The following is a 19,425-nucleotide window of genomic DNA, read 5'->3' on the forward strand; positions in this document are numbered from 1 at the left end:
ATTGGTTTTTCCCTTAGCCATGGTTACTCTGTGCTTACCAACCACCTCACATATACACACCTTCACAGCACGCCACATCTGCATCTATGAACTATTTGATGTTGTGGTTTGTAGTAGGGATCGACCGATATGTTGTGTTTTTTTTTTTTATACCGATTTTTTTTCCATCACCCTTAGCCGATGGCCAAAATTTCTACCATATCTTTACTTATTGTGTGGAAATATGGCCTAATAACTATAAAAGCAATCTTCACTCGCTAAATGTACTGCAAAAAAAGGTCAGTAAGGATAATTCATAATGCCGCCTACAGAGAACATACTAACTCCTTATTTCTAAAATCACAAATACTTCAACTTGCTGATATACAGTATACCTCGGATATATCGGATTCAATTGTTCCCACTGGTTTTGTCCGATATAAGCGAAATCCGTTATATGCGTATACCGGAAAATGTCCGTTTTACGCATATATCGGATTTATATCCGGTATATGCGTAAATCGGATTTTATCCGTTATAAAAAGGCACTTCCTTGACTATGTTTCCAATGTACCTGGACTGGGCAATGAAAAGAGACGTAAGGTAATGAGAATTTAACTTTATTGGACTTTATTGGAGCATAACAAATTGTTAATTAAGCTAGGCCCTGTTACGCCCGTCAGGCCTACGTTATTTCCAATAGTGAGGTTAAGATCTCATTCACTGCTGTGCTAGTATTATTGACGTCACTCACTTTTATATTTGTCCTAAATCTGGAGCCAGGAGAAAGACACGATGCGGCCATCCGATATATGCGAGGGAAATTGGAACGGGACTGGAGATTTTGTCCGAAATAGGCGAAATCCGTTATAAAAAATCCATTACAAATGCATTACAGAAAAATCGGTTCTTTTTTATATGTCCGTTGTGAGCGAATTTCCGATATATCCGAGTCCGATATATCCGAGGTTTACTGTAGTTCATCGTCAAACAGCTAAAATAATGCATAAGGCTAAAAATAACCAATTACCTATCGGATGCTTGTCTGTAAATCATGCGGCGGAAAAATACATCGGCGAACCCACGCACGTATCGGCCGATACCGATTCAAGTAAAAAAACGCAAATATCAGCCGGCCGATGTATCAGTCGATCCTTATTTTGTAGTGTGCCGTTGGTGTTGGTATACTAGCCTTTGTATATAAAATGTCCTCAGCACGTGTCTTGTGTTTGATAGGAGGAGCTCGCCATTCTAAGGAAACAGCTGGACGGCAAAGACGGCGAGATGAACACACTTCAGGAAGAGACCGGCTTCAAAACCATGGCCTCCAGCAATGCAGATGTTACAGAGAAAGGTGGGGAAAAATGGTTCAGTCGTATTCAACGTGATTACATACATGACACGTGAACTTCCATGTTAACGACGCCGGTGTTGAATCGCTACGACGGTGGACGACTTTCTTATATAGAAGTCGCCATTGACTGCAGATGTTCTGTTTTATTCTCTCACCCAGATGAAACCCTTAGAAAGAGGCTGAAAGAAAAACGTAAGAGGGTCTATGCTTCCGTTTTTATAATCGCACCCATCTCGTCTTCTATTTGCATGAACGAGCATGAGCCGTGTGTACTCTGCTTGTCCATATTTGTCCATCAGAGTCCTAATATCTGCCTAAACCGAACCAAACCAACGTCATCCACAGTGTGTTTTTTTTTTAACATGTAAGCTAGTACAGCAACAAGGACTACTTGCTTTGTGGTTTTGATGGGAATGAGGAATGAATTGTGTTTGTAACCTTTTCATGCTGTTCACTCAACCCTCTGCCTCAACTCCTGCAGCCCCGATGTCGCACCACCCCAAACTCCTCTAAAACATCCCCTGCTTACACCAGTGCTAACTACTGTTGTTATGAATGTCTCCATATTTAATGCAACTTCACAAGCCTAAAACACACATACAGGTGCATCTAAAAAAAACAATGATAATTGTATTATGTGGTGAAATACATTGCATTTATTGTTTGGCTCATACCATTTTATTCTAAAGATGCACCCACGGTGATGAAAATTACATTCACCTTAAAAACATACTGACGTAACGTCACTAATGAGTTATTCTTTTTGTCAGCTATTTAATCCTGTGTTCCAGCTGATCGCCCACCCAGAAACTGCTGACTTCCACGTGTCTAACAATTGTTGTTGCTCACCAGATGTGGAAGTGCAGAGAATGAAGAAGGCAGTGGAAACGCTAATGGCAGCCAATGAAGAGAAGGTATATATTATCGTTTGCCTTTTAAATGGAATGGAATGGCCTTTATTGTCATTATACGAGATGTACAACGAGATTGGAAAGCATGTAAAAGTAGAGTAAAAAAGACAATTTAACTAGATATATACAAGATATCCAAAATATACACATAGTATTGCACAGGAGCATATGAAGGAGCAGACATATTGCAGATATATTAATTTTAGTGCAATGATAAATGGGTCAAAGTGCAAATAATGACTGGTGTATACAGATGAGTAAAGTCACATATGAGTGTATTGTATTGGGTTGTTAAATAAATCAATATGATTGAGGTAGTAACAGAGGCAGTGATGGAAATATTGCACATTTGCATTACGCTAAAAAAATTATCTTACTACTGTCATCGATGAACTATGAAGTAGAAGTGAAATGAAGTCGTGATTTTGACACGCCCTTCCGGGCTAGTTTTCTCAGTTGACCCCATCTTGGCTGTGATGTCGCGACCAGAACTCATTCCAGGAATCATGACACAATAATAACATTCATTGATAGCATGTCATGATAATTATGGTGTGCTTTGGTTGAAAGAAGTGACATCGGTGTGGACATTGAACGGGTGAAGGAAAATACATTTCTGGGGATCACAATAGATGAAAATATGAGCTGGAAACCTCATATTACAAATATACAACATAAGGTGGACAGAAATATTTCAATTTGTTCTCAATCAGAAATCACTCCACACTCTTTATTGCTCTCTGGTTCTACCATATCTTACTTATTGTGTGGAAATATGGGGTAATAACTATAAAAGCAATCTTCACTCGCTAAATGTACTGCAAAAAAAGGTCAGTAAGGATAATTCATCATGCCGCCTACAGAGAACATACTAACTCCTTATTTCTAAAATCACAAATACTTCAACTTGCTGATATAGTTCATCTTCAAACAGCTAAAATAATGCATAAGGCTAAAAATAACCAATTAGCTAAAAATGTCATCCAATACTTCTCTACAAGAGAGGAGAAATATGATCTCAGGGAAGAACTACATTTGAAACACTTATATGCTAGGACTACGTTAAAAAGCCATAGCATTTCAGTATGTGGAATCAAACTATGGAATGGATTGAGTAAGACCCTCAAACAATGCACAACGATGAGCCAATTCAAGAAACAATACAAGCAGTTGATGTTTGCTAAATACAAGGATGAAGAGTCTTGAACCAGTCATGATGTGCTATATATATCACTATATTGACACTTACTATGATACCCATTATATCATTGGATGGTCATATGACCTCCAAAAAAAAAAAAAAATACATTTTTTTTAACTATATTAGGAAAGCAGGAAGTGAACAAATGTAACAGTTACTGATTGTAAAAGTACCAGATGGAGGGGTAGGAATTAATAAGCTTTAATAAGGTCATATATGCTCTCCATTTGTGTTTGTTCATCTCTCTCTCTGTTTGCAGGACCTTAAGATCGAGGAACTGAAGCAATCACTGCTGAGGTACAAGAAGGTTCAGGACATGGTCATGTCAGTGCAAGGGAAAAAAGGTTGGATATCTTTTTATAATAGAGAGCAGTGTTGAATGCAACACTTGTGTTGCCATTACTATAACCCGAGATTGAGTGAGTCTCAGTTGAGGGTCCTCATTTGTGTTTTTTTTTTTTTTTTGACTTTTATACGCCTCAGTCAGGAGGCTTCTTATAAAATCCTCCGTTTATTGTTTAGTTACTACTGTATTTGATGTCTTCAGATGATCAGTAGCATGATGGAGAGGTTCCAATACCAAATAAATCACATTTCTGTCATTTCTGTTTGTCATTATCTACAACAGAGAAACCGAAAGACAGTGAGCATGTGGAGAGTCACGCTGATGGTTCCACTTCGTGCTCATCAGCCAGCCATGTGTCTGTGGACAAAGATGAGCTTACAGACGTTGATGTGCAAAGGAGGAACGGAGATGAGGTTTGTGTATTATATTATAAGTAAATGTTAATACGAACAAATGTGTTTTTTTGTGTAAGCTAACTCTTCTATTTCGCAAAAGGTGCACCCCTATTGTAGAAATAATAATTTCTTAATTGACATTATGAGACTAAATTGCATATTGCGTTACCTTGATGGCTGTGGATTTATCAACCCTGGACTAAGCACTAAGTACTTCCTGTTTACATGTGTCAGATGACTTACTCACAATATCCCACAAGGTCTGAGTAGTTTTCGTGCGCAGGTCATGTTGAACATTCAAATGTAAACCATTACAACCTCCACTGGGCTCCACCAATGTAGCATCTTGTGAAGGATATAACCAGAACGTCAAATCGGATTGAACTTTAACACGATCAGTTAGACACAAATGTCTCACACACACATCACTCATTTCAAATTAGCATTAAGGTGTTGACAGCCAATTAACTAAATCATTTCTTGTGCAGTCTATGCTGGAGGCCCTTGAAGGCAACATTCACAGGCAGTGCACACTACCTAACAGTGTGTGTGTCTGTGTTTTGTGTTTATTTTGACGTTGGCGTGTAGATGGAGCTCTTCAATGGGCTGAGTGACGATGGCTCCCCCTCGCCCAGGCCTGCTGAGACTGAGCAACATTCAGAGTCTGCAGCAACACATGTGGAAAGGTGAAAGATGTTAAGATGTCCCCTACATCAGGGGTCTCAAACACGCGGCCCGCTGGCCAAATGTGGCCCGCCGGACACTAGTTTGAGGCCCCCGCCTTGATATGAAAGTTTAATGTTAGTGCACCCCCGCGCGGGTTTGATATGAATGCTGTATGATATCATGTACCCAGAAAAAAATATTACGTTTGATTAATGTTCATGTTAAAGGTTAAATAACTGTTAATAGTTATCCTCCCTATCCGTGTGGAAGTGGTAAGTTTTTGGCTATTTAAGTTTAAAGGAAATAACTCGAAGGCTACCGTTTAGGTCGCTAGCTCTCTAGTTTGCGAGTTAGCATTTGTCTCAAGACCCTGCAGTTGCGCAATATGTTGTAAATAAAACAAAGTATAAATGTGACTATAGTCGTGTTTTGTCATGTCTACAGGGCTCTAATAATGCTTTGTTCATTTTAATCTGAAAAAAATAATTTGTCTACCCACCAACTATATGTGGTTTCTTAAGTTTTTATTATTTGCTGTTTTATTATTATTATTATTATATTTATTTATTAGATATTTGAGAACAGTGGAATGTTTTATCAGAGCTTTTCTTGTAGAAAATCGGAACCAAAGCACTGAAAATTTTGTATATTTTTCTGTTTTTCATAAATGCGTTTTTGTTTTTTTTTTTTAAACCTGATGTGGCCCAGCCTTGCCCAGACCCTAGCTCCAGTGGCCCCCAGGTAAATTGAGTTTGAGACCCCTGCCCTACATAATAAATAATTGTGATTGATTTGTGCACTCTATGCCAAATGCTGATCCTGACGCTTATTGCAGCAGCATAGCTACAGCAAAGACTGCCAGCCACGACCTTGTAGAAAGGAGCAAAAATGAGAAGGTAAGCAAAAATAATAATAAATAAGCCGTTTTGTAGTTTCCAAGCCACTAACCAACTGTCCTGTGTCCTTTACTCCAGAACACAAGTGAGGAGATCATTCAAATGGGTGAGAAGCCATCAGCGAATCCCTCTGCAGCTTCAATCTCAACCACGGAAGAGGACAGCTTTGGCTCCAAAAAGGCACGCTCGTCTTTTGGAAAGGGCTTCTTTAAGCTTCGCGGGGGAAAGAAGACGGGAAACTCTCCTAATCTTGGTAAGCACATAACAAGGTGACTGACCTGAACTGATGTTTTTATAGATGGTCTACCACACAGGCCATTATTTGTCACCCACACAATGAAAGTCCCCCAACCCCCACTCCGAGAACCGGCTCTTGTGTAAAAGTTTTCCTCCAAACGTGTTTATTTGGTAATGGTTTTATTTCATTTGAACATGCATCAGATTACAATTGAATGCATCACATAATCAGTTCACAGTTCCACATGTCCAAAAGGAGTAGGAAGAAGCAAAGCTTATTAAATCCTACCCCTCCATCTGGTACTTTTACAATCAGTAACTGTTACATTTGTTCACTTCCTGCTTTCCTAATAACACACATGCCTATGACATGTTCAGTCTCAAAGACGTTTGTTTTTTTTTTTGTGTATTTTTTATTGTGTATTGATTCCGAGATGCTAATCGCTGAATCGTGAATTATCATTTTGAAACAATACGGTAACTGTCTTACTGGTTACCAGTTTTCTTTGATGGTTGGTGTGAAGTATTTCGTCTTGAGTGAATCAGTCAAGATTAATCTGACACTTTCAGCAGAGCTAACCACAAGCATGCTAGGTGTTAGCGTGATTTTGTTGTTGTTGTTGTTATAGGTAAAAACTTACATAGACAGTGTTTTCATGTTAGGTGTTAGCATGCTAACATTAGCAAGTTAGCGTTTTGCTAACATTAGCAAGTTTTTTTTGCTAACTTACATTTGTTCACTTCCTGCTTTCCTAATATAGATCTAGTTTTTTTTTTTTTTTAATTTTTGTCACATACCGAAGTACGAGGTGATATGACCATATCACATTTTCTGCACTATCTCAGTTTTACATTCCTATACAATAACTGGATGAATATAACAACTTTAGCTAAAAGTTGCTGATCATGATCGGTATGACAGCCATATTGGGGAAAGAGTTTTTTTTTATTTTATTTCTTTGGACAAACCCCAATAAATCAGGCATCACTGGAAATCTCAGGATGTCCTTTCCACAGCACAACAGCTTATATTTTGTGTTTTGTAAACTGTGAAACGCTTATCCCTTACATTGACATTGAATAAAAATGCTTCTCTGGGTCTTAGGAAGTTGAAACAGTTGACAATACTACGTCACTGTCGTCTAAAAGATTTTTTTTTTTTTTTTTTTTTTGTCATGTACCGAAGTAGGACGTGATATGACCATTCAATGACATAATGGGTTATTTTTATTTTTATTTTTATTTTTATTTTTATTTTTATTTTTATTTTTATTTTTATTTTTATTTTTATTTTTATTTTTATTTTTATTTTTATTTTTATTTTTATTTTTATTTTTAATGTGTACCATAGTAAGTGTCAATATAGTGATATATATATATAGCCCATCATGACTGGTTCAAGACTCTTCATCCTTGTATTTAGCAAACATCCACTGCTTGTATTGTTTCTTGAATTGGCTCATCGTTGTGCATTGTTTGAGGGTCTTACTCAATCCATTCCATAGTTTGATTCCATATACTGAAATGCTATGGCTTTTTTTTAACGTAGTCCTAGCATATAAGTGTTTCATATTTAGTTCTTCCCTGAGATCATATTTCCTCATATTTCAATCATGAATTATGTGTGTCTTGTTTTTTCTTTTTCGTTGGGTACCTGTGGTGTGTGTGTTGTGTCCATGTAACACATGAAGACCGCAACCGGAGTGCGAGCGCACCTATGCTAGGTACAGTATAACCTACTGGTCGTTTGCAGGGAGGACGGAGGAAGCTACTCTTTGTTATACAGCGGCGCCTTTCGTACTCATCGCCTGGGCTCACATTGTAGCAGCTGCAGTTTGTTACTTGATGCTAGTCACATGATGTCTGTGCGGCATCAAGACAGTTTTCCTGTGTGCCTGCATGTGTTTTGCCTTCTTTTCACTCCACCCCAGACACATGTATCCAACTTAAATGATCATGTATCCTCAAGATCCTCCTACATTCTTCCATTATAACCCATTCACATGAATTTCTTTTCTTTCATGTTTTTGTCCGCATGCAAAAGTCCAGCTTTTAACCCCCCAAAGGAGTCATCACATGTCCGTCTGGCTGCTTTCATGCACCACAGACGAGCCACGATTTCTGATGCTCAACACCTTGTTCATGTTCTGTGTCCGTTTTGTCCCGAAACAGCTGAAACCGAGCACCGAGGTACAGACCATCTGGACCTGGCTGGACTCCCTCAGAGGTCGGCAAACAGCGACAGCACTAACACGCTCTCCACCACTCCGGAGGGCAAGAAAAAGTCCAAAGGAATTAAGAAACTATTTGGCAAGTGAGTGGGAAAATTTGATGTCAAATATTCCCCGACAGGCGGCCTGGCGGTCGAGTGGTTAGCACGCAGACCTTACAGCTAGGAGACCAGGGTTCAATTCCACCCTTGCCCATCTCTGTGTGGAGTTTGCATGTTCTCCCTGTGCATGCGTGGGTTTTCTCCGGGTACTCCGGTTTCCTCCCACATTCCAAAAACATGCTAGGTTAATTGGCGACTCCAAATTGTCCATAGATATGAATGTGAGTGTGAATGGTTGTTTGTCTATATGTGCCCTGTGATTGGTTGCCGACCAGTCCAGGGTGTACTGGGATAGGCTCCAGCACCCCCGCGACCCTCGTAAGGAAAAAGCGGTAGAAAATGAATGAATATTCCCTGACAAACACCTTGTTAAAATGTAAATAATATTATTCCAATGAAGGCTTAAAAGAAGTCAGTCTACTACATTTAACCTGGATGACAACCTGCCACCTGGAGATTTTAAAAGAGGCGGAGTGCGAGCCACAGCCGGACCCAGGCTCGGTTGGTCTCGGGACTTCCAGCGCGTCAACAAGTAGGCATTCATTAAAAAATTACACTCTTGTCTTCAGCAAGATGAGTTTTAATTTTCACCCCGTTTACTTCATGGGAATGTCAGCGACGTGGACGCTCCCTTCGCACGCTGGTCAAAGGATCAAGTGTGCGACTGGCTGCAGGAGCAAGGTCTCGGTCTTTATGTGAACATGGCACGGGTTTGGATTTCCTCCGGACAGACGCTGCTTCAGGCCTCCCAACAGGACCTGGAGAGGGTGAGATGGAACAGAAAAGAGGCTGTATTATAGTCAATAAAAAGAGTCAACACACGTCCCCTTGTTGATTTTCAGGAACTGGGCATCAAACACTCGCTGCACCGTAAGAAGCTGCAGCTGGCTCTGCAGGCTCTCGGCTCAGAGGAAGAGGACAACAAGGGAAAGCTTGACTACAACTGGGTGACGAGTGAGTAGCAGCTGACCATTCAACTACTACTACTACTTTTTGACAATGTTGTTGCTATGACAACTTGTTTTGCTCCTATCAGGGTGGCTGGATGACATCGGGCTGCCGCAGTACAAGACTCAGTTTGATGAGGGACGGGTGGACGGTCGCATGTTGCACTACATGACTGTGGTGAGTGGTTTTTGATGGATCGATAGATGGATTTATTCATCTCCAAGAACTGTAGTGCTGGACTCGCTGTCGAATCCCGCGCCCCAACTCTTACAAGCTGACACCGTGTGGAAATGCTGTAGCTAGTATGCTAATACCTAGCGCTGATTAGCTGAAGCCAGACTGAAAAGTTGTTGTTAGCACGCTTACTGTTAGCATATAGCACCTGAAAATAACAAAAAAAATTCTAAAAAAAAAAAATTATTTCTGCATGTTAATAATGCTAACATGCCAACTGTTAGCATGCTAACACTGAACGTGAATACACTATGTCGGTTTTTACCTTTTTGAATATAACAAAAAAGCTAAACAGGCTAATTGAAGCATGCTAACAATTTGAAAGAGGTTGCTGTTAGCACACTAACGCATAACATAATAGCGCTTAATATAATGTAAATTTATACATAAATGGCTTAAATTACTAAAATTATTAACTAAAAACCCACCTCTTTATATCTGTTTTTAATGTCTAATTTTCTATATCTGACTGCTGTGCCCCGCCCCGCTTTTACTCATGTTTTATGTGTATTAACGAATAAATGTTGTATTTTAATGTATCAAGTGTCTTTAAATATTTTGAAAAGCGCTATACAAATAAAATGTATTATTATTATTAAATGCCACATGCTAACATGAACACACTAGCAATGTTTATAACTACTTTATAACTAATGTTATAAATAACATTTTAAACTGTTAGCATGTTAACAAGTTAGCAAAAATGCTAACTTGCTAATGTTAGCATGCTAACACCTAACAATAAACACCTAACAAAACACTGTCTATGTAAGTTTTTACCTATAACAACAACAACAAAAAAATCACGCTAACACCTAGCATGCTAGTGGTTAGTCTACTCGGCAACATCACAGCATTGAGCTCTGCTGAAAGTGTCAGATTAATCTTGACTGATTCACTCAAGACAAAATACTTCACATCAGCCATCAAAGAAAACTGGTAACCAGTAAGACAGTTGCCGTATTGTTTCAAAATGATCGTTTACAATTTAGCGATTAGCATCTCGGAATCCAATACACAATATAAAAAATAGTTTGCCAACGACACAACAAAGGTCTTTGAGACTGAACATTTCATAGGAAAGCAGGAAGTGAACAAATGTAACAGTTACTGATTGTAAAAGTACCAGATGGAGGGGTAGGATTTAATAAGCTTTGCTTCTTCCTACTCCTTTTGGACATGTTGAACTGTGAACTGATTATGTGATGCATTCAATTGTAATCTGATGCATGTTCAAATGAAATAAAACCATTAAAATAATCATATGAAATGTTCATACCATCTCTACTGATTCACCTTTTTAAAGTTACTGTTGTATTATGAGGATCCTTTTGACGCCGTTGACGTGTCCTTGTGCACCCACAGGATGACCTTCTCTCCCTGAAGGTAGGCAGCGTCCTCCACCACCTCAGCATCAAGAGAGCCATCCAAGTCCTGCGACTCAACAACTATGAGCCCAACTGCTTACGACGCAGACCATCTGACGAGGTTCAGACCTCATCGTTTCTCTGATCAAGTCACTTTTTTTTTGTAAACATTTCAACTCACCTTCTCGTACGTGTCTTACAGAATAACATATCACCAGCGGAGATTTCCCAGTGGACCAATCACAGGGTCATGGAGTGGCTGCGTTCAGCCGATCTGGCCGAGTACGCTCCCAACCTGAGAGGGAGCGGCGTTCATGGAGGCCTGATGGTGAGGGAGTCATTCTAGAAGTTGTAGATTCCATAAGAACATATAAATAAAACACAGTTTGTCTGACCTCAGGTCCTGGAGCCGCGATTTAATGTGGAGACCATGGCGCTGCTGTTGAACATCCCCCCCAACAAGACTCTACTGCGTCGCCATCTCGCCACGCATTTCAACCTGCTCGTTGGTTCCGAGGCCCAGCAGCTCAAACAGGAATGTCTGGAAAACCCGGACTATACTCTGCTTACTGCTACCATCAAGGTTAAGGTGGGTGCACAGTACTGCTTCCTAACATCAGATGGTATTTCCTTCGCTCATTTTTTAAAACCATTATTATTGGCCCCCAAGGGAACATTATGTACATATAAATTAAACAGGAAACATTATGGAGGGAGACACATTAAAAGGAGATAAAATTGCCGTTAAAACAAATCTCACAAATAAACAAAAACATGATTGTGTCAGTGTGAGAGGTCTCACTCGATCACATTTTATATTTGCTGAATGTTTGTTTACGAGTTTAAGAGCTAATATGCTAATAATATAACAAAAATAGTAATACAAAAATATGCTTGCTGACTGTATTGTTTTAAATAATGGCCCATAGTTCCGAAATAGATATCCTTTTACATCAGGGGTCTCAAACTCAATTTACTTGGGGGGGGGGCACTGGAGCTAGGGTCTGGGCAAGGCTGGGCCAGGTTTTCCAAAAAAAAAACGGATTTATTAAAAACAGAAAAATTAATAAACTTTGCTTTTGTTCCGATTTTCTACAAGAAAAGCTCTGATAAAATATTCCACTGTTCTCAAATATCTTAATTTTTATTTTTCTACACAAAATAAGATGAAAAATAAATAAACAAATCAAGAATAAAGAAAATCAATCAATAATAAATAAATATAATAATAATAATAATAATAAAACACCAAATAATAAAAACTTAAGAAACCACATATAGTTGGTGGGTAGACAAATTATTTTTTTCAGATTAAAATGAACAAAGCATTATTAGAGCCCTGTAGACATGACAAAACACGACTATAGTCACATTTATACTCTTTTTATTTACAACATATTGCGCAACTGCAGGGTCTTGAGACACATGCTAACTCGCAAACTAGAGAGCTAGCGACCTAAACGGTAGCCTTCAAGTTATTTCCTTTAAACTTAAATAGCCAAAAACTTACCACTTCCACACATATAGGGAGGATAACTATTAACAGTTATTTAACCTTTAACATGAACATTAATCAAACGTAATAATTTTTTCTGGGTACATGATACCATACAGCATCCATATCAAACTTGCGCGGGCCGCACTAACATTAAACTTTCATATGAAGGCTGGGGTCTCAAACTAGTGTCCTGTGGGCCACAATATGTGTTCTCCAATATGTTTTTGACGGGCAAAATTCCCCAAAAAGTGCAGTTTCCCTTTAAGGGCTTAAGTTGTTCCTACACTTACTTATTTACTGTAACCCACCACTAACTTAAAAACTAAAAACACTAAATATTATCCTCCTTTTCACACACACCAGCCCAGGAAACTGTCGTTTGGTAACTTTGGCAGTCTGAGGAAGAAAAGGCAGGACGAAAGCGAGGAGTACGTGTGTCCTATGGACGTGGAGATGCCCAAAGGACGGAGTTTTCAAAAAGGCTTTGAGCTCCAAATCTACGAGGACGACCTTGATCGTCTAGAACAGGTGACCTTGACACCGATGAATGTTTCCATAAATGTGCTCAAAAATATCAAATATGTTTATTCCAGTTGACACTGAGTTAATGTAGTTTGAAGTTTGATAACGCTTTTTTTTTTTTTTTTTAAACAGATGGACGACTCTGAGGGAACTGTCAGACAAATCGGCGCATTTTCTGAAGGAATCCAGAACCTGACGGTGAAAATAGTCAATGTTGACAAATGAAGTACTTGGTACTTGGTAGAGCTGAAAAGGTATTTTTCCTGTATGTTTGTCCCAGAGTATGTTGAAAGAAGATGAATTCTTCAAGGAGATGTCAAACTCCCCGAACCCCAGCGTAACGGACGATGACTCCACTGCATGAGTCTGACCCGATCTGACCCGGTCCCGCTTTGAAAACCCGATTTGCCAACCTTCTCCACCTTCTCAACACATCTAGCTGTTTGTTGGAGTTCCCTTACGAGGATGAGCCATAGCCATTTCCATCCCGTTTTCTGTTCATTGCTTTTCTTTTTTTTTCCAAGGGAACATTTTAGGATGACACCACTTCCTGCCAGCTGGATTCTGGAAATATTTTGTACTAAGTTATGTGCTGGCATTGCTTTTGTTTATTGTCTAACTAAAGCCGAGACGACATTATACCAATATAGATTTAATATACCTTTTTAAATTTTTAGTTTAATTTGTGGAAATATTCATTGGGTTGTGGCGTTAGTTGTATTTTTCGATGACGGCTGCTAGCTTTTCCACTTCCACAGTAATGTAACATTTCAAATGCAAAGTCATTTGTCTTATATTTTCAATTACAGTATATTTTGCATGCATTTGCACCCGTAACTAAGCTGACACATTCATGTGAAATATTTTTTAAATACACACATTAGCTTTTCCACAGATTGTTTTGTTCCGTTGCAAGTTTGAGATCAATAAAGTAATTTAAAGCAGCATGGTTGTCAACGCAAAGTGAATATAGTTAGTTACTCATTTTGAACAACATAAAGGGGTTCTTTATATGTACTCTACTGTCAAACGTTAGTATTTTATTTGTGTACTCAGCTGGATTTTTTTGTTTCCTTGCCTCTAACAAGTATATATGTTTACAAGTAAATACAATATGAAGCACAGCGCCATCTGGTGGTCAATGTGGAAGTGCATGAAGCGTTGACTTTGGGTCCACTCTGCGCCTGCGCAGTCATGTGATTCATACTAGGACTCAAAGCACCCTTATCAGCAATTGTCAACAATGCAACAATAATTCATAAAACAATGCAAGCCTATGTAACAACTTCAACAAAACAATAGTTATTCCCTTTTAATAAATAAAAATTGTTTGAGCAAAGTAAAGTAAATTACGATGGGATGTTAGGGCCACATTGAGGGGCGAAAAGCCGTCTCTTTCAGCTCCCAAGTGGCTCCTCAGATTTTTGTTGTTGTCACAAATTAATTTATTACCAAATAATGTGTCAAAATGAATTAGAAATGTAAAAAAATACACGATAAACCTCAATGAACAGCTACAAAAATAAAATATAATGCTATCTTCATAAATACATAGACAAAGACCCATCTCAATAGACAAAACAGGTCATATCTTTTTTCCACGAACGAACCGGCTCTAAGAACACCTCCCCTCCAAACTGGACACATCTTAACCAATGACATTCGCCTTTAACAGAAAAACAGACGATGAAACAAATAATCGACGCGAACCGACTCCTGCAGTTCATTTCAAAGAGTTGACTCTTAGAGGCGATTCGTTCGCAACCGACACATCCCCAATACTGTACATATTAACGAAGAGTTCATGCAAGTCGCATCATGTCTTCTCGGTTCGTATGTTTTTTTTTCTTGTACTATTTGAAAAGTGAATTATGAACGTTTTATTCCCGAGTTGTCGTGTATTTGTGATATTGTTACGAGGCTTTGTATTACTATAACATTCCTAATGTGTTTTAAAAGGTTGTGTGGGCTCCTTCTCCTTGGGGTGGTCCTTGGTGGAGTCAAAGCGTCGAGGTATTGCTAAAATTGTATTTATATTGCATTGTGATATGAATAAAGTAACGCTACGTGTTTCCATGACAGACTGTCAGTAAATCAGGACCTTTCGAACCTTTTCAACGAGCTGTGGATTTTGGATGTCAATCGGATGACCCCTGGTGTTGATTACAACATCTCTGTACAGGTGTTTATCACTTTATTTTCTTTCTCACTTTTGTATTTTATTTTAAAAAGTTGTGTTTGTTCGGAATGTGCAGGGTCGAGCTGGTTATGTAAGCCAAGGCACTCACGTTGTACAAGATCGCGCTTCTTTGCCCCTCTTCTCCAACGTCAACGAGAACAAGATGAGGAACACAACCACCATCTCAAGTCAGTGAGAGCAAGACATTTGGAGATACTGTTGCCGACTATAAAGATGCTTATGACGTCACAATAATTTCAGCTTGCTATAGCGACAGCAACAACACTATAATATGTAAACTATGTATACTGCGTACTTTGTACGTACTTATTCGTCGATTTTTTGTCATTCTGAATCGATTTTGTAGTCCCTGCAATTCCACCACCTAGCCAAAATGGCGACGGTTAACGGCCATCGCTGCCCGCCATTACCAACTCCGTAGTAAGAAAAGCAGCTATTGGCTGTCGTTGAAGTCATTACCTAATTTACATATCATTTGCATATAATGTAACAGATACTGTAGGAAAAACGCAGAACATTGTGGCAGAGACAAGAAAAGTGAGTAAAAACACCGTAATTACATTGAGAACCACAAATATTTTTTTTGGAACGTCACCAGATTCAGCGATAGAGTCTCCAAGTTGGTAACATTGAAGTTGAACGCACTTTTAAGCTGAAGTGTGAGTGTGAAAGTGCATGATTTGAGACACAGACAACAATTGTTAGCCTGTGCAAGTGGTGATGTACAATATATAGGATGACAACAGCGTCGTGTCTAAAGTGCGGTTAGGACAGGGTCATTTTTGGCTAGCATTTAATGATAATAAAATGTATTAATTATTAGTTACATATAGAGTACATGCATTGTGTTGTATTTCCACAAAGTTAATATGTGGATGTTTTGTTTGCAGGCATTTTCCCATGGGTCACATGGCAGTTTTCAGTGCGTCGCTGGTGTTTGCTTGGAAAAATATATATTTCTAATAACCTGATGTCTGTGAATGCAACTGGAGTTCTTGTCTGTGCTTTAGCTTGCTATACCGCTAAGGAGTTGCTTAGCTGCGTAACCGTTGCAGACAGACCCAACATACGTGTTTTTGTCATGTTGGGAGTGTGTTAGTAGTATTAATAAACTAATAAATTAATTAATAAATGTTCCTTTAGGGTTGATGAAGCTGCTGGACAACTACGAGAGATCCACTGGTGTGTCGGAACAAGTCACCGCTGAAGAGCGGATTGAGACCAACCTCTTCCTGGATGCTGTCTTGGAGACAGAAGTCATGAAGGTACGTCATTTTACCAGTTTGTATGTCAGTTTAGTCCTCTCATGATTGGGATTTCATTGCCTATGCTGATTTCTTCTTCTTGGTCTGCTTCTTGGTGTGAGGCTGTAGCTGATCCCCAAAGGGAGTTTGGTCTTCGGAAAGAACACATTCCTTCATAGCGTCAGAGAGAGAACAGAAAACATATGTGTGCAGCTTTGGAATGCTGGAGAAATTTGATAGCCGGCTTATAGCGCTTAATTTCCTGTTGCTGGTTTATACAAGTACATACTACATATACAATACAGTATCATTACAGTTTTTCTCGATTGTTTACACACAATTTGTGATACCTGAGACCCAATGACCACAACATATAAACCAATGCACCAACTCCATCAACCAAGTCTGCTAAACTATAAGCACAATTCCTGCTTTAGACTCAGAATGCAGATCTACAACACACTTTTTTTCAAAACACTACACACAATTCTTGAGTTTTGGCACAATTTTCATGAAGTAAACTTGTTTTCACAAAGAACACAATGTCACTCAAAACAGTCAAATTAATATTCCTATTATTCACACTGACTCATCACATGGGTAAACACCTGTCACACATTTTTACATTTAGCGGTCTAACAATGAGAGAGGCTGGGAAAAGGGTCAGAAATCCACAAACACACAATCCCCTTCTCCAAGCTATGGAAGATGCATGTGGAGACATTCCAGCGGATGCTTTCCATGGCTGGATTCGCCATGCTAGGCGATATTTCCCCCGCTGCTTGGCCAGAGAAAACCTTGCATGTGATGTAGATGAGGTGCTGTGGCCTGACCCAAACAGAAGACATGATGCAGCATAGTCTTTTGCTTTGTTATTGATTGTTTTTTTATTGATTGAAGCTGTATACATTTAGATGCAGACCACTGTATGTGGAACTTTGTGTTGGCTGTGATGAACACTTCGTAGATTGTTTTTCTGTGAAAAATTAAAAAAATATATTTCTGTGTAATTTTGTGTTCTGAGTCAAAAAAAATACCAAAAAAACCAATTCTAAAACATTTTGCAAGAAGTGTCACACTGAACACAAAAAGGCCCGAGTCATGATGAATATGATGTAATCACAGTGTTTTACACTGAGCACATCAGTGTTCAACTGGTTTGTTCATATAGTGGTTTGTGTGCGTCATTTGGAGACAAAACACCATTTTGAGAAGAATGAAGACTGTTTTGGATGTAAAGTTTTATTATGCAGGAGAATTGAAGGGTTTTCAGAAACGTGTGAGTGATTTTTGGATTTGTGTGTGGAGTTCTGAGAATATGAGGCATCCTTTCAGAAAATGTGTTCAAACAATCGAGAAAAACTGTAATATAGAAGACTATCACACTTTAGCTGTCATACAGGGGGTGTAAATGTCATTAAATGTGTCTTGGCAGCGAGCTCACAGATATCTAGTGACTAAAGGACAGTCTTCTTCTGATGTGAGACACTTTAAGAGTCAGCTGCACCTGATCTGGTTTCATCTTTACTACAGACAGAGAAATACCGGGTAAGAATAATGCATTTTTTTACGTGCTTGTTTTTGCTGGTATAAACTAATGTATTTGTCAGGCCGGACTCTTGTGGCTTTGAGCACGTCTTTGTCGGAGAGATCAAATCTGCCAATGAAATCATGGGATTTCATAACTGGATCCAATTCTACCTCCAAGAGAAGAGCAGAGAGCTGGACTACAAAGGCTACAAAGCTAGGGATCACGACTTGGTACGTGGCACACTTTCACTAGTCCACGTCATCATGTGATGTAACCCTCCTGTCCATTCCAGCCGGACCAAGACGACCACGTCCTGAACCTCCAGTTCAGTTGGCACAGCGTGCTCAAACCTGTGGGCAGCTCCTTCATCGGCACCAGCCCCGAGTTCGAGATGGCCATTTTCACCGTTCTCTTCCTTATGAACACAGAGAGAAGCACCACAGTGTTGGTGAACATCGACCAGTGTCAGATGGAGCTGGTGGTCATCAGACACGGACGCTCCCTTGGGACGGCGTACCCCAAGCTCCTCAGCAGCAACAGCAGACATATTAGACAGCACTCACACTGAGCTTATGTTACATTTGAATTGTTCTTTACACTCATACCATACCTCTTATACCTCTTACTAAGTAAAATAACCAGTATTATACTCAAATAGAATGACTATGAGTTAACAAAAATAATTGTAATAAAAACATTATTCATAGCAGTTCCCTGAGAATACTTATTTTGGTGTCTATGGTAGACAGTACGTGTTTATAACTTAGTTGTATACCACCAACCAAGAAAATGGTGAATCAGAGCTGTAACAGTAAATCGTACCATACAAAATTAAATATTTCTGTATGTAAACGCCATGTTTACATTGTTTTACGCTTAGCTATTCACTCATTTATTTTGAAGAACATGTTCTGCTGCCGGATGTTGGAAGGCTTTTATTTTGTTAGGGATTTTTTTTTGCCGTTCCAACCCCTGCTTTCAGAGACTGTAGTGATTGTGTATTATAGCTAATGGACCCCTAGTGGTCTGATGGAAAAAGGACACCCACGTTGAAGAGCCCCCTTTCCTGGCTGTTGGCTACATTGGAGCGCCCCCTTTCGAGAATAGTCGTAAATCGTAAAAAAAGTCGTGCTATTACCGTTGCTCCGGGCCGAAGGTCGCATAAATCCCCTTTTCATAGCTGTCTCAAGCAATGCCTGTGTATTGAAATAATCTATGACGTCGAGAATATGTTGTAAATTTACCAGAACAAAGTCGTAAATGAACAACAAAAAATACGAAAATAAAGTCCCATATTGAAAAAGAAAAGAAAAACTTTATTTTACAGGCATTGCCTGAGACAGCTTTGAAAGGGGGGCTTATATAATCGTTATTGGGCGGGCTAAGGAAGGCGGTAAATGAGGACGAGACATGCTAATCTAATGCTAAATGCTCAAATGCTCTCTTTTGCCTCTACGTTATAAATGAAAGCTTGCCCGAAGTAATGGGCAAGTTTATTTCCTTCCTGAAGACTGATGCTTTATTTTCCCTACGACTAGGTACGACTTTACTCTCGTAGATTTAC

At 39.2% G+C, this 19,425-nt stretch overlaps 2 protein-coding genes across 11 annotated transcripts in view; both read left to right on the top strand.

Moving 5' to 3' along the window:
• Nucleotides 1-13,831, top strand: part of ppfibp1b (PPFIA binding protein 1b) — a 28,967-nt gene extending 15,136 nt beyond the window's left edge. For 2 of the 10 annotated variants that reach the window (XM_078795237.1, XM_078795372.1), the window contains 21 exons: nucleotides 1,216-1,333; nucleotides 1,493-1,525; nucleotides 2,186-2,247; nucleotides 3,705-3,789; nucleotides 4,074-4,204; nucleotides 4,775-4,872; nucleotides 5,561-5,593; nucleotides 5,688-5,748; nucleotides 5,827-6,001; nucleotides 7,677-7,709; nucleotides 8,158-8,299; nucleotides 8,718-8,849; nucleotides 8,934-9,084; nucleotides 9,160-9,271; nucleotides 9,354-9,442; nucleotides 10,865-10,987; nucleotides 11,069-11,194; nucleotides 11,267-11,455; nucleotides 12,728-12,892; nucleotides 13,019-13,084; nucleotides 13,167-13,831. In XM_078795237.1, the coding sequence (XP_078651363.1) occupies nucleotides 1,216-1,333; nucleotides 1,493-1,525; nucleotides 2,186-2,247; nucleotides 3,705-3,789; nucleotides 4,074-4,204; nucleotides 4,775-4,872; nucleotides 5,561-5,593; nucleotides 5,688-5,748; nucleotides 5,827-6,001; nucleotides 7,677-7,709; nucleotides 8,158-8,299; nucleotides 8,718-8,849; nucleotides 8,934-9,084; nucleotides 9,160-9,271; nucleotides 9,354-9,442; nucleotides 10,865-10,987; nucleotides 11,069-11,194; nucleotides 11,267-11,455; nucleotides 12,728-12,892; nucleotides 13,019-13,084; nucleotides 13,167-13,250 (2,208 nt within the window). In that variant the 3' untranslated portion in view covers nucleotides 13,251-13,831. The remainder of the gene's footprint in view (nucleotides 1-1,215; nucleotides 1,334-1,492; nucleotides 1,526-2,185; nucleotides 2,248-3,704; nucleotides 3,790-4,073; nucleotides 4,205-4,774; nucleotides 4,873-5,560; nucleotides 5,594-5,687; nucleotides 5,749-5,826; nucleotides 6,002-7,676; nucleotides 7,710-8,157; nucleotides 8,300-8,717; nucleotides 8,850-8,933; nucleotides 9,085-9,159; nucleotides 9,272-9,353; nucleotides 9,443-10,864; nucleotides 10,988-11,068; nucleotides 11,195-11,266; nucleotides 11,456-12,727; nucleotides 12,893-13,018; nucleotides 13,085-13,166) is intronic. The other 8 variants (XM_058076190.2, XM_058076194.2, XM_078795277.1 and 5 more) reach the window with 5 other exon arrangements.
• Nucleotides 13,832-14,007: 176 nt separating this feature from the next.
• endouc (endonuclease, polyU-specific C) lies at nucleotides 14,008-18,748 on the top strand. Its single transcript, XM_058076204.2, has 8 exons — nucleotides 14,008-14,715; nucleotides 14,846-14,899; nucleotides 14,969-15,068; nucleotides 15,142-15,253; nucleotides 16,230-16,351; nucleotides 17,766-17,878; nucleotides 17,941-18,091; nucleotides 18,154-18,748. The coding sequence occupies exons 1-8, from the start codon at nucleotides 14,705-14,707 to the stop codon at nucleotides 18,427-18,429; spliced, it is 939 nt and encodes a 312-aa protein (XP_057932187.2). The 5' UTR covers nucleotides 14,008-14,704; the 3' UTR covers nucleotides 18,430-18,748.
• The last annotated feature ends 677 nt before the right edge of the window (nucleotides 18,749-19,425 follow it).

Source organism: Doryrhamphus excisus, linkage group LG1 (genome assembly GCF_037039965.1).
Source record: "Doryrhamphus excisus strain RoL-2023G ecotype Guam linkage group LG1, RoL_Dexc_Guam_v1.1, whole genome shotgun sequence".
Classification (NCBI taxonomy): domain Eukaryota; kingdom Metazoa; phylum Chordata; class Actinopteri; order Syngnathiformes; family Syngnathidae; genus Doryrhamphus; species Doryrhamphus excisus.

Coding starts and splice junctions, on each gene's coding strand:
- endouc (XM_058076204.2), top strand. Junction 15,069..15,141: donor ATTACAACATCTCTGTACAG/GTGTTTATCACT, acceptor CGGAATGTGCAG/GGTCGAGCTGGTTATGTAAG. Junction 16,352..17,765: donor TGGAGACAGAAGTCATGAAG/GTACGTCATTTT, acceptor GTGTCTTGGCAG/CGAGCTCACAGATATCTAGT.